The 12420-nt window shown below is 52.2% G+C and overlaps 2 protein-coding genes across 4 annotated transcripts in view; both read right to left on the bottom strand.

Moving 5' to 3' along the window:
- The window catches only part of CYFIP2 (cytoplasmic FMR1 interacting protein 2), a 57056-nt gene extending 53011 nt beyond the window's left edge, over positions 1–4045 (bottom strand). For all 3 annotated transcript variants that reach the window (XM_075441370.1, XM_075441373.1, XM_075441372.1), the window contains exon 1: positions 3886–4045. The gene's annotated coding sequence lies outside the window, so the exon portion shown is untranslated. The remainder of the gene's footprint in view (positions 1–3885) is intronic.
- Positions 4046–7160: 3115 nt separating this feature from the next.
- Positions 7161–12420, bottom strand: part of ITK (IL2 inducible T cell kinase) — a 25980-nt gene continuing 20720 nt past the window's right edge. Inside the window, exons 6-8 of the mRNA XM_075441628.1 lie at positions 11473–11691; positions 10207–10409; positions 7161–9668 (exon numbers count right to left, since the gene is read on the bottom strand). Of these exons, the coding sequence (XP_075297743.1) occupies positions 9597–9668; positions 10207–10409; positions 11473–11691 (494 nt within the window). The 3' untranslated portion in view covers positions 7161–9596. The remainder of the gene's footprint in view (positions 9669–10206; positions 10410–11472; positions 11692–12420) is intronic.

Below are 12420 nucleotides of genomic sequence, written 5' to 3'. Positions count from 1 at the left end.
AGTTAGAGGGGGTGTGCACTGGTACACAGACTGGGAAGGCTCTGAAGACATCAGCGATTGCTTAGCGCAGCCCATGGGGTGCTGTGTGGTGGCTCCCTGCCATGGGGGCTGCCCAGGAGAGTCGGAAGGGGAAGTCCCACAGCTACAGACCCACGCCACTCTCCCTCACCTTCCTGAAGAAAGGTTTCTAACACAATCATGCTTGGAGCTGTCCCGGAAAATCCAGCTTCATCCCCTCAGCCCAGTAACAACGGGGGCAACCATCGGGTGATGCGGCAGCAACCAAGTGGCTCCAGCCCAGGAAGCTCAGGGATCCCTGGGGACACTCATCAAAAAGTCCTCATTAAGCCATAACCGCCATCAAGCCTGAACAGCCACCCACCCCCTGGACCTCAGGGCAGGGGTGGCCGTGTGGGAAGAGGAGACTCAGCCCACGCTGGTGGTTTACCGACGGCGCTTTGGCACACGTGGCTGTGGGGCTGGGGGCCGCACTGCCCGGGCAGCGGCACAGCAGCCCACCTGGGAACGGGGTTTTTTCGCCGCGATAACACGTGCGCAGCAGGGCGAGGCTTCCCCTCGCGCACAGGAAGCGTATCCTGCCGGCATGGACTCGAACACAGCCACGCAGGCTGCTGCGAGCCACCTCGCAAAACGGCTTTCTTCTCCATATCCTGCCGCTGCTCAGAGAGGCTGAAGTCCCTCCAGTCCTACACGTTTTGGCAAAACCAAACGTCAGCCTGGCAGAAGCCAACCCCACCCCAGTGAAGCCCCAGTGAGGGATGCAGCCATTGGGCCGATTACCTCTTTTGCTAATGAGCGCTGGTGCTAATGAGCGCAGTTCTGCCCACAGTTTCTGCCCATCAGCTGCAGAAACTTCCTCCCCCCACCCCACATCTCCATCTCAATCCTTCTGGCCATCTCCTACACCTTCTAAAGCCAAATGACCACGCTGAGGCACTGGGGCTTCTGGACACCGCAGGAAGCTTGCCACACAGTGTCCAGGCACAGGGCACGGCCCCACCACCCCGAACCAGATATTAAGAGTTCCCGACATGGTGACGCTGTTGTGGCAGCACCCTGGGGGCCAGACTTAACAGAGAGCGTAGGAAGGCTTTGAGAAGGAGCGAGGACGGACATCCCAGATGTCTGAAATTGCAGGGCGGGTCCTACCTTCCCCAACAGAATGCTTGCCCAGAAGGACCAGTGCAATATCATCCTCTTTGCAGCCAAAGGAACAAAGACATCTTTATTGTTAGAACAGCTTGGCGAACAAAGGCAGATTCTAAAAGCGGGGCCATAATGAATATGTTGCAGGCATGTGCGCTCGGCTTCGAAGCTGCGCAGCTGAGAGCTCCGGGGACGTGGCACGGGCTGTCTCAGTTTTTCAGGCATTCACGCTGGAGCTGCGGTAGCTACCAAGAGCAGGAAAGCAGGCAAGAAAAAACGGGAATTGCCCAGGAGACTGGCAGTGAGACAGGGTCCGAGCCCTGCAAGCCTGGGGCGAGACAAGCAGCAAAAAGACTTTTGCTGGGGAAATGGCAATCTGGAGAAGGAGGAGTAACTTCTGGTCACCTCCTGAGGATCTGAGATTCTTCTCCAGCTCTGATGCCCAGTCCCTGGGGAACCTGGGAAAGTTTATTTTTGTCCCTACGATAATGCTTCTCCCTCTTACTCCCAAATAGCATCTAACCTGGGGTCAGGAACCATCCTGGCCTAACAAACATCCCAGCAAACTGATGTCTCGAGTGCACAAAAGCAGAGCGTGTCTGGTACCCACCGCCTCACAGCAAGAAGAGGATAAATGCTCCTCGCCATCAACGTATTTTTAGTCAAGAAGACTAACTTCATCGTGCTTAGTTTGAGCCTTGTCTAAAATGCATGGGATTAAAGTCCCCTGTGTTTTAGCACGCATGTCATTCAAGTCCTTCTCTCCTGCTTAAGAATTACTTATAATTGCAACCACCACCACAGGCAGGAGGTTCTTTACAGGAGCAAACAAACACAGCCCGGCCGAGCGAGGCTGGCAGAGCCGGGCTCCTGCCCTACACAGACACAGATGTTAACCACCATGACATTACCCATCCCATCAAAAAAGGAAGCCAAACTGCACAACTCCTCGATCTGTTTTGCTGTATCTCCGCTCTACGTTTTCTCCCACCCCTTTAGGGCTGGGTTCCAGGTGTTTATGCTGTCCTGGTGTCTCAGCAACACAATTATTTTGGAATTTGTTTCTTTTAGAATAACTTTTTTCTTTTCGGTGCCAAAGAAGGAGGGTCAAGGAAGCAGGCAGGTATAGGAAGCGACACTTCCAATACAGCTGAGAAATTTAGAGCAAGTTCACAGGCAACCCCCCTGCTGCCAGTTAAAGCGCTTCCTGGGAAATTAAATCTTACAGGACAGCATTGTCAATAGTTGGACAATTACTGATCTTCCAAAACCAATGTTCCCATTTTTCCATGCAAAGATGATAACTGTTTGTTAACAAAATTACTTTCATGAAATCAGCATAGTCTGGTTTGCTCAAGAGACCCTGGTCAGAAAATGGAAGATTTTTTCCATATTCCTCGGTCTTCACTAATAGCAATTAACTGCGCAGAGAAAAGGAGAACAGAACGATGCTTAGGAGGGAATTACCGCAGAACCCCACGGCTGTGCCCGACCCCAGCACACCGGGCGAGTCACGCACCTCGGTGACGGCTCACCCCAGCCAGCCACCATCCCGCAGGACACGAGGCTGCGTGTTCTCTCGGTGCCGGCGCCGGGCAGGAGGGGCGCGGAGCCTCCGGCCGCTCAGCCTCACGCTTCGACATCTTTGCGACCCAACCCCCCCCCCCGCCCCCCGAGCCAGGAACCCCCCGCGGAAAGCGGCAGATGGCGAAGGGGGCCGAGCTCTGTGGCCGGCCGTGTCCTCTGACAGCGCACGCAGCCGTCACGCTTCCCCCTGCGCCAGAACGGCCCTCAGCAGGCAGGGAGGGCTCAGGCTGTGCCTCTTCTCCCTCTTCTCCTCCCCGGTGCCCCCAGCGCACGGCGCTCCCCCGCAGAGCCCACCCCGCCGCCCCGGGTGGGATGCGGCCGGCTCCACGCGTCCCCAGGCTCCCCGGGGGGAAAGTTCAACACAAAGAGACGCTGCCCGGGCCGGCCCTGGCTCCCCAGCGGTCTCACGCAGGGGAAACTCGGCGGGCTGGGAAGGGAAAGGCTTTCCCGACGCCAAAGCACGAACCTGCGGGCGCAGCTCCCAGCCCACCGCTCCCAACCCCGGCTCAGACCCCGGCGCTTCCTCCTTCCCCCCCCTCCCCCAGCGACACCATGTTGTTTTTTTCACGCCACGGGTGATCGGGGCGCAGCTCGGCAGCCCCCGCCAGGGCCACCCTTCAGCCCCCGGCCCCATCTCCTCCATCTCCTCCCCGCGCCGAGCATCACCGCGACCGCGGCGGGGCCCGCAGCGCCCGCCGGGCGCGGGGCTCGGCCCCCTCTCCCCGTCCTACGGCTGCGGAGCCGGGATGCGGGGCGGGATGGGGAAGGGGGGGGTGAGGCAGAGGGGGATATGCGCTCTTCTCCCCCCACCCCCCACCCCCCGGCTCCTCGCAGCGGCTGCGGGGAGGCTGAATGCCGCAGGTAGCTCTGTGCATTGTGGGATACATCCCCGCACATCCCCGCACATCCCGGCCCGCCGCCCGCCCTCCGCCCCGGGGGCGGCAGCATCTGCCCCGCCGCTGCCCCCCCCACCCCGCACGTCCCGGGCGGGCTCTGCGGGGGCGAGCGGGGGGCCCCGGGCTCGGCGGCGGGAGCAGCTCCGGGCACCGCAGGGGAAGGCGGGGGAGGGGGGGGAGGTGTGTGGGGGGTGTGAGGCCGCGCAGCCCCCGCGCCCCACCGCGTCCCGCTCACCTGGCGCCCGCCGCTCCGCGCCGCGGGATGCTCTCGGCGCCGCCCGCACAAAAGAGCAGGAAATGGCTGCAGCAAGTGCACTTCCGCGGCTCTCCGCCGGCCCCTCCGCGCCGCGCCGGGGGGAGCCCCGGCCTCCGCCGCGGGAAGGGGAGGGGGCCGGGCCGGCGGCTCCTCCCCCGGCGGCGCGGGGGATGCGCGGCGGGGCCGGGGGTCGGGGCAAGCCGGGGCGGCGGCTGAGGGGGAAGGCGGCCAGCCCCCCCCCCCTGCTCCCCGCGGTGCACGGAGCGGACAGGGCCGGGGGCGGCTGCCGCAGCCCCCCGCAGGCCCGCCGGCTGGGTCCCTGGGGAGGCAGGAGCCGGCCGGGATGCCCCGTCTCCCCGCCGCTGGGTCTCGGGCACGCAGGCTCCGCTCCCCGCAGAGGACCTGTCCCCCCGCAGGTTTTACCAACCGCCTTAACGACAGCGCCGTTCACAGCACGAACGTGGAGCCTCGGGTCACTGGGCACGCCAGGGATCAACCCAGAAGGCAATGGCTTTGCTCCAAGCCTCTTTTGAGCCAGCACCGCATCCGAAAGGTCTTCCTTCTGGCATCTGGCGTCTCTGCAGGGGCAAGCTTCACAGAATCATGGAGTCATAGAATGGTAAGAGTTAGAAGGGACCTTAAAGATCATCTGGTTCCAACCCCCCTGCCATGAGCAGGGACATCTTCCACCAGCCCAGGGTGCTCAGAGCTCCATCCAAGCTGGCCGTGAACCCTGCCAGGGAGGGGACAGCCACAGCTTCTCTGGGCAGCCTGTGCTAGTGTTTTACCACCCTCATGGGGAAGAATTTCTTCCTAATATCTAATCTAAATCTGCCCTCTTATAGTTCAAAGCCGTTTCCAGTCCTTCTGCTCATGCTTCTTTTTAAAGGTCCATTACAGCTCTTCAGATCTACTGTGATATCCAGCCTGGACCTCTTACAGCTCTCAGAGGAACATCGCCTCGTGGTGATGTGATAGAAACCCTGTATGGGGCCTTCATTCATCTTCATGCAGCCCTCGCCTTCTGATGTGGCTGTCTGCTTTTTGAAACACTTTGGTGGATACCCAAGGACTGGGACTGTTGAAAGCCTAGACATAGGTCTAGTTGTATTTCCTTGGTGGCCCTGGCAGTGTCCCTTTCCTGAGCACCAAGCTATGCTCAAACCGCGCTGCTGTCTGGCCCCTCCTGGGTGAGGGTGCCCACCCCTGATTCCTCAGAGCCTCCTGCTCTGTTGCCTGTGCTGGTGTGGGGCTGAGCTCGTTCCCCATGGATAGATGTGAGCTCCGCACGGAAGCTTGGACACCAGGTTTACACCAGAGCGCTGCTACTATAGGTTGCGTGGATGCCGTGGGCTGAGGGCACCGGGGTGTGCCAACTACAAAAGCAGCAAGACAGTGTTAGAAACTATCTTTGTTTTAATAAACAGGACCACACCTGAAAAAAGTCTGATGGCATCTCTGAGAGTACACTCTTCTCCTTCCCCTGCATAACATTTCTTCTGTCTCACCTTTCACTGGAATATTTTGTAGCCATCATTCCTCTTTTTACTATTTATTGCTTGTCAGAAAAAAACAGTAAATGAGCAATGTTACTGCAGATCCAGAAGATTTAATAGCTAATATTGCTCCGAGGCCGTGGGTGAAACAGGGTCAGTTCAAGAAAACTGAGGCAGTAAAAAACTGCTGTGGACTTTTTTTTGCACAGTTTAATCTGCTCCCTTTGTCAGCCAGGCTCAGGGTGATGGGAATTCCATGAATGTTATGACATTATTTTAATGTTCTGCTCTATGTTGTCTCAGATTGTAGAATAATAGAATGAGCTTCTCTGCATTTCTCCTGCAGCTCTCTCTGCAGGCTGGGAAGAATGGCAGCGAGGGGCAGGCCCCATACAGCTACAGACACAGGAGAGAGGGCGTCAGCTGGTTATGTGTTGATGGGAGAGAGAACATGATGGTGGGGTGAGCTGAGCAGAGGAACACACACAAATTTGAAGTCACTGCCAAGTGAGATATAGCCGAGCCATTCACCTGAATCCTGCCGTGCTGACGAGCATGGCGTTCAGAGGGGGCAAAGCCAAACAGCACATAAAATACATTCATTAAAAAACATTTCAGGAAATTCTAGGTTTTTCTCAGGCCTGATTTTAAGGTAATTATCCACTGGAACAAGCACCCACAACCCCCACCTCCCCAGGGTGACCAACACACGCCCAGGAAAGAGCTTTTCATGGCGAACGCTGCTGCAGTCCAGCCGCTGGTCTCCACTGAGAAGCATCAGCTGCTCTCTAGATGTCGTTACTGCTTGACTGCCTTTCCTAGCTGGGACGCGGCGTCTGGCCGCTGCAGCAGCAGGTCGGGATGTGCTGCCACAGTGCCTTGGGCCTCGGCTCCGGCCAAATGTGCGATGTAGGCAGATCTGTGGGCCACCGCCTCTGATAACCAACGGGCAAAAGTAGGGACAAGCACAAACTCCCACCTTTCTGCAGAACAGCCAAGCAAAGAGGGTCCAGCTGGCAAAGGGGGAATGGTTTAAACATTCAGTACCTTGCAAATACTTCCCAAGGAGACAGAGAAGGGGTACTCAGAGAAGGGTTATTCACTTTGCGGCAGGAGACAGCTGAGATTCTCACTTTGGCTTTGTGGAGAACATCTGCAGTTAAGCCACATGAAAAGCACAAGCCAAAACTTGCCATAGAAACTGCTGTGGTGGGAGCAGGCTGTGTTACAGTGTGTTAATGTGATGCTGTCACAGTATGGCACTGCCCTTTTCAGATTTGTGAAGTCCCCTGTAAATAATAGTGGGAAAACACCCTTTGGGAGCACTCAAATATTGTTACCCCTGTTTCACGAAGATTCAGAGACTTTAGAAGCCACCACGATGCATGTTTAGATGTACAAATTTACGTGTTCACATAGTAAATTGCCCAATACGCAGAGATTCTGAATACTTCCTACCCCCAATAAACCCAGCACATAATCTAACCCCAGAACATAGCCATAGTTCTGGGGACCAGAGATATTTCAGAAAGCCAGAAGAAGCCTGTTTGCTTCTTGGTAGGGGGGATTTGGAGGAAGAGCAATCTGTATAATTATAAGAGCATGAGGATGGGTTTTGCATTTTTGCTAACATATAGTGAAAGCCACAGTTGCGACTCAGCAGTTTTATTGTTTGTAAAAATACATATTGGGTACATGGAAATACTGCAAAAGAAAACTGAAGATAAACCATCACAATATTATTTTGTGCAACTCTCTAGCTAATAAATATTACACTTATGCAAATATAAATATTATCTCAGAAACATTGCCTAGTGGAGCAATATTGCTGCTGCTTAATAGCAGCCTCCTCAAGCTCAACAGACCCCTGGTTCCTCCCAGGATGGAAAGGGCAGCGAGCCAGGAGCTTGACTTTATGAGCCTGCAGATACCCCCGCCACAGTGTGTCTGTGCTCAGGGAAGAATTGTTTCAGAGCATGCTATGGCTGTACAGATTGTCAAAGTGCCATTGAGCGGGGGAGAAAACAGGGTTATGGCCAGCTGTCCTCAAATTTAGCTGTAAATGTGCAGTTTAACATGGCTAGGGCTACTGAAAACTTCACTGGCTAAATGCTGAATTTAGCATCACCAGAATTTGACGACAGGCTAACTCAGACGAAAGGATGAGAGGGACAAAGAGAAACTTAGCTTAAGTTCACTGTAGGCAAAAATTCAAAATCTGTTTATAGATGCTCATATTCCACATAGTGGTTCAGACTACCACGAGATTTTGGCAGCAATCCTGATTTGAAGGTAGCACTCTGATCCTGCATTTAGGATTGACAACCTTTGGTCTGAATGTTAGGACTGTTCTTGCCTGGGAGAGTCCTTCTGCATGGTATTTGTAGGAGTAAACCAAAGAAAATAATATGTAATCAAAGCAAAGTGGGAAGATGCATAAGGCAGGAACTAATGCCTTGCCCGTATCCATATACCTGAAAATATATTCTGGCTCCTAAAAGCTGCCCTAGAACCATGGGTCTGAAAAATACCAAAAATTAAGCCTCCTTCTATGAAGAAATAGTTTGACACAGGATATGTGAGATCATAGGATTACATTATTTCCTTGTTCCATTTTTGTTGGCAAACATATTTGAAGCCGACTTGTGTAATGATGGGAGCAACTGCTGCTGGAAGTTTGCACCTCAGAGTTTTTGTAAACTGCTGTCAGGTAAGGTTTACCCATGTTCTCGCCTGGCCAAACAGGGAAGCATCAAAAATACGTACTGCATATATGCACATATCATCTGCGAGTCCTCTTGACTTCTTTAATTATTGTTAACGCTTAGCAGAAATTCCTGATGTTATTAACAAAGTCTGAAGGACACCAACACCCACACGTTTGGTTTTGAGGTCGGTTATGTCAAAACAGTGTCTCTGTCTTGCGGTGAAAATACAGATTTTAACTGAAACACCAGGAGCTGGATATTGTTTATACCTTCTGCTGCTGTCACCACATAACATGGAACTCCTTGTGGAGTGAGTACCCAGGCAGTCCATTCGCATAGGTCTTTTTCTTTGATCAGTCCCTTTGTTCACAGAAGGGATGGAAAAGTCTTTACTTGTGATGATTCAGTTACTCTTTGAAGTACGAGGAAACTCTTCTCATTATCACTGGTGCCCTGAGCACATACTCTGCATGTTTTCTCCTCATGGTTACCCTTCTGAGCCCTCCGGCTCCTTCCCTCCAAACACACCAGTTCAGGAGTAGGTTCCTGCACCCTTCACAGATAATCAGATCCTGGGATCCTGCCTTGGCCTGGACTGGAAACCCATAGCACTCTGCACTGCTCTGTCCTCTGTACTCAGTTCAAAGAAATGGGGTGGAGATCATATATTTATCTTCTGATGTAGAAAGACTGAAGAAGAAACTAATACAAACTTTCCGCTGTGACTCCCCCCATCCAAGAATGTCTCCCTTTGCATCAGTCCCATTTTCCCACTCACTACACAATGTGATCTGGGAGAATTTCAAGACTCTTCAACATGATGCTTTTTCTCTTCCTTCCTTCCAAACTCGCATGCACCCACAGACACCTCACCAGCTTACCGGGTGCCAGAATCCTGTTCCTGGTATGCCACACTTTCAGAGAAAATCGTGCAAAGGGAGAACAAAACCGCCTTGAAAGATCAGCATGAGAAATGCAGTCACTAAATCCAGCCTGCTCCCTGTCTCCCAGGCTTATTCTTGTTCAGAGCTTTCAGGTCCAGCCCACTCTGAATTAGAGAGCCATGGAAACATCTGAACGTTCCTTCTGAGTTAAAGACAGGGTTTTTTTCCCCAGGGAAGACCTTAATTTGGGAGTTCACAGAACTGGAATAGCAATGTCAGATCTCTTAGTTTTGAGGCTGTATCTTCAGGAGAAATACACTTGCTGGAATTGTGTGGTTCAGGACTCCGTGCTCAGCTGCTCCTTCTGCTTGTAAACTGCAAACCACATGCTTGGCCAAACCGAAGCCTGTGTCTGTCTAGGCTCTGGAGGACCTGGGGATATCTCGTCTGTCTGGAAGTACCAGTCTCTGCCCTCTCCCTGTCCCCAGGCATATGGCAAGTGTCTATGGTGAGAAGATTCCTGTTAATGCTTTGTGTGGGGAAAATCCAGCCATCTGCCCTCGCAGGACTCTCTTAGCTTCGCTTAATGGCCAGTGCCACGATTACAGGTCAAACTCAGATATTTCACTCAGCTGATACAGCAGAACAGAAAAGGGTGGCCGGTCATCTTTCCTCTGAGCAGGGGAGAGAAGAGAGAGGGAGAACATCAATGTCAGCTTGAGAGAAATGGCAAGGTTAGGAAGGAAAACTTTGTGAAGAAACTGAGTATTAACAAGAATAGGATCTATTGTTATAGAGAAAATGCCAGCTGAAGAATGAGCTTCCTTCTGTGCAATGTTTCTTTTCTGCCAGCAGTGAATTTTGCCTGGTGGACACTAAGTACCTCGCAATGCTTTGGCTGTTATTTTTACCATCACTATTAAAACTCAGCCCCACTGATCCACAGCATTCTTAGGAAGAAAACTGTTGAATTAACTTGAGTTAGGTGCAGTACAGAGACTTCTCCGTGAAGTCAACACACTCTATAGAAACAGCAGCTTAAATAAAAGGCTAAGAGCCTAGAGTTTGCTTGCTAGCATAGACGAAAGCTACAGGGTGCTTCACCTCCAGGATTTTATCCTGTATTAGCATGTGAAGTGTACACCTCTCTCTCCTCCTAAAAGCCAAGGGCTCTTGTCTTTGGAACTAGGGCACTCCCATTACAATACTAACCATCCTCCAGCAGTGGCTCATGACCTCGTAAATCGCCTTGGAGGCCAGCTTGGGTTTGTAGAGCCGAAATCCTGCATTGATTTCTTCCACTACTTCTCCATTGGTGCGATTCTCATAGGGGATTTTACCTTCACTGAAGACCTCCCACATCAGCACTCCTAAAGCAAACAAATGAGAAAAATCACAAAGAAGTAAATAAAAGCCTCAGCAGGCCCACAGCCACCTTCCACCTGCTCTTCTCTGCAGCTCAGCACTAGTGGCTGTTACTCGGAAAAGCATTTTCACTCGGATTCTCAGTACACATCTGAAAAGCCAGGCCCTAGCATTGCTGTATAGTTTGAGAATGCCAGCTAGGATCTCTGCTGGCACTGGACTGTGAGGAAGTACCAGTCTGGTCACTGCAAGTTTGACTGCTCTGCATCCTACTTCATGACAGCCTAGCACGACAGGGATGTCTTTCCCTGTGAGTCGGGCGAAGTCTAAGCGTGTTACATGTCAAAAAGCAGAGCAGTGTTGTATGTCTTCTCCCAAACTGGGAAGAAGAGGGAATGCTTGTGCATTCCATCCACATGCGTAATCTGGGAAGGAGAACCCGCTTTTTGTCACCGATTCAGTTTATCTGTTTTTGCTTCCAGTTAATCACATACAAGAGAGGTGTCACTGATGTTCCTGCCTGCGGTGTGCCCTACAAGAGAATCTGCTTGTATTTTGGTGAGACTCAGGACTAAGAAAGCACTATGAACTGCTCCATTCCTGTTAGTCAGCTTAACCTCAGTACTGGGAACTCCTTGCCTGCAGAACGTCCCAGGTGGTGTCATTCACTGGGACGAATTCACATGCAGTGACAGTGGAATTTCAAAGGATCGCAGCACATCTTTCCTCTTTCCCTAAACAGTCAAATGTTTTCCTATGATTCCTGTTCAGAGCAGTACAGAAACTTGTGCTTCTCAAGTCTGGTGGAACAGAGACAGCCAAAGACAAGAAGACCATGGAATACATTGCAGTTGGCCACCAGATCAGAGAGGCTGTGCAAATGGAGTGAATACAAGGCATCTGTGTAATTATTAGATTTAATTTCTTTGGTCACCTAATACGACTGACTTGGTAACCTGTGTTCACATTGTATTATAAAAGGGAGACACACAGATAGGTAGACTGATCCGAAATAAAGTTGTGTAACTCCACAGTCAACTTTGCTAAATAATGCCTGCTTTCCAGCTTTGAATTCTTCAAACAGGAAGATGCACAGAGACGGCAGCTCCTCACCAATGATATTGGCTCTGCTGAAGAATAAGCAACGCAGTTGTGCTGCCCCAGTGTGCAGATTCCTGTGCTGGGAGTTTCTCACACCCATTTTGTTCTCCTGGGCACAGCAGGATTTCAAGCCTGGCACAAGAGATGAATGGTCTGCAGAGCAGTGCAGCAGAAAGCTGTCACAGTCATGAGACCATGACATGACAGAGGAATCCTCTTCTGCAAACCCCGCTGGATGGGGAGATAACACATCTGACAGATGTATGGCACCGCTGTCTGCACGTTTCACGAAGAAGGACTGACCAACGCAAACAAATCACACCGGTATTTCATTCAGCCCTGAAACTGGAGTGAGCCAACTTCACCAGGCTCGGCTTGACTGCAAATCAAACTGAGCACCCTTTTTGGAAGCATCTGGCTCTCTACATACAGGCCGGTTTGTGTTTTTTGAAGAAGAACATTCTTAGCAAAGTAGCGTCCGTCCCCATGTCACGGCCACTTTGCTGTGAGGTGTCAGAGATAGCTCCGCTGGCAACTGCTGTCCCTTGGTATTACGTGGTGAGTACTGACAGCCTCCTCCAATGCCAGGGGACGCGGAAAGAGGAATGGTGCTCTCTGAAGCATCTCCGGGTTGGGTTTACGAAGGCTGCTGTGTGGGTCTGAGCACCCAGCTCCCACTGTGCTGCTCATAACCCACCACAGGAACACACATCTTCAACCACCGTGGACAACAGTAAAGGGAGAGGGAAGCAGAGAATTCACTAGCACTGACCAGCAAAGGTTATAATCCGGCATTATTTACTGCTCGGCCCGGAGCTGAGTGGCACCCCATTGACTGTGTGCTGTGCACAGCACACTGCACCGATTCACTCTGCAGTACGGCGATTTGCATGCTAGCTGGAGAGGGCCAGATACATCAGTAGTGCCAGACCAACAGGCCAGGGGACAGCCTTTGTTATA

The sequence above is a fragment of the Opisthocomus hoazin genome, chromosome 22 (assembly GCF_030867145.1).
Source record: "Opisthocomus hoazin isolate bOpiHoa1 chromosome 22, bOpiHoa1.hap1, whole genome shotgun sequence".
NCBI lineage: Eukaryota > Metazoa > Chordata > Aves > Opisthocomiformes > Opisthocomidae > Opisthocomus > Opisthocomus hoazin.
This window is presented reverse-complemented; position numbering and strand designations above follow the sequence as displayed.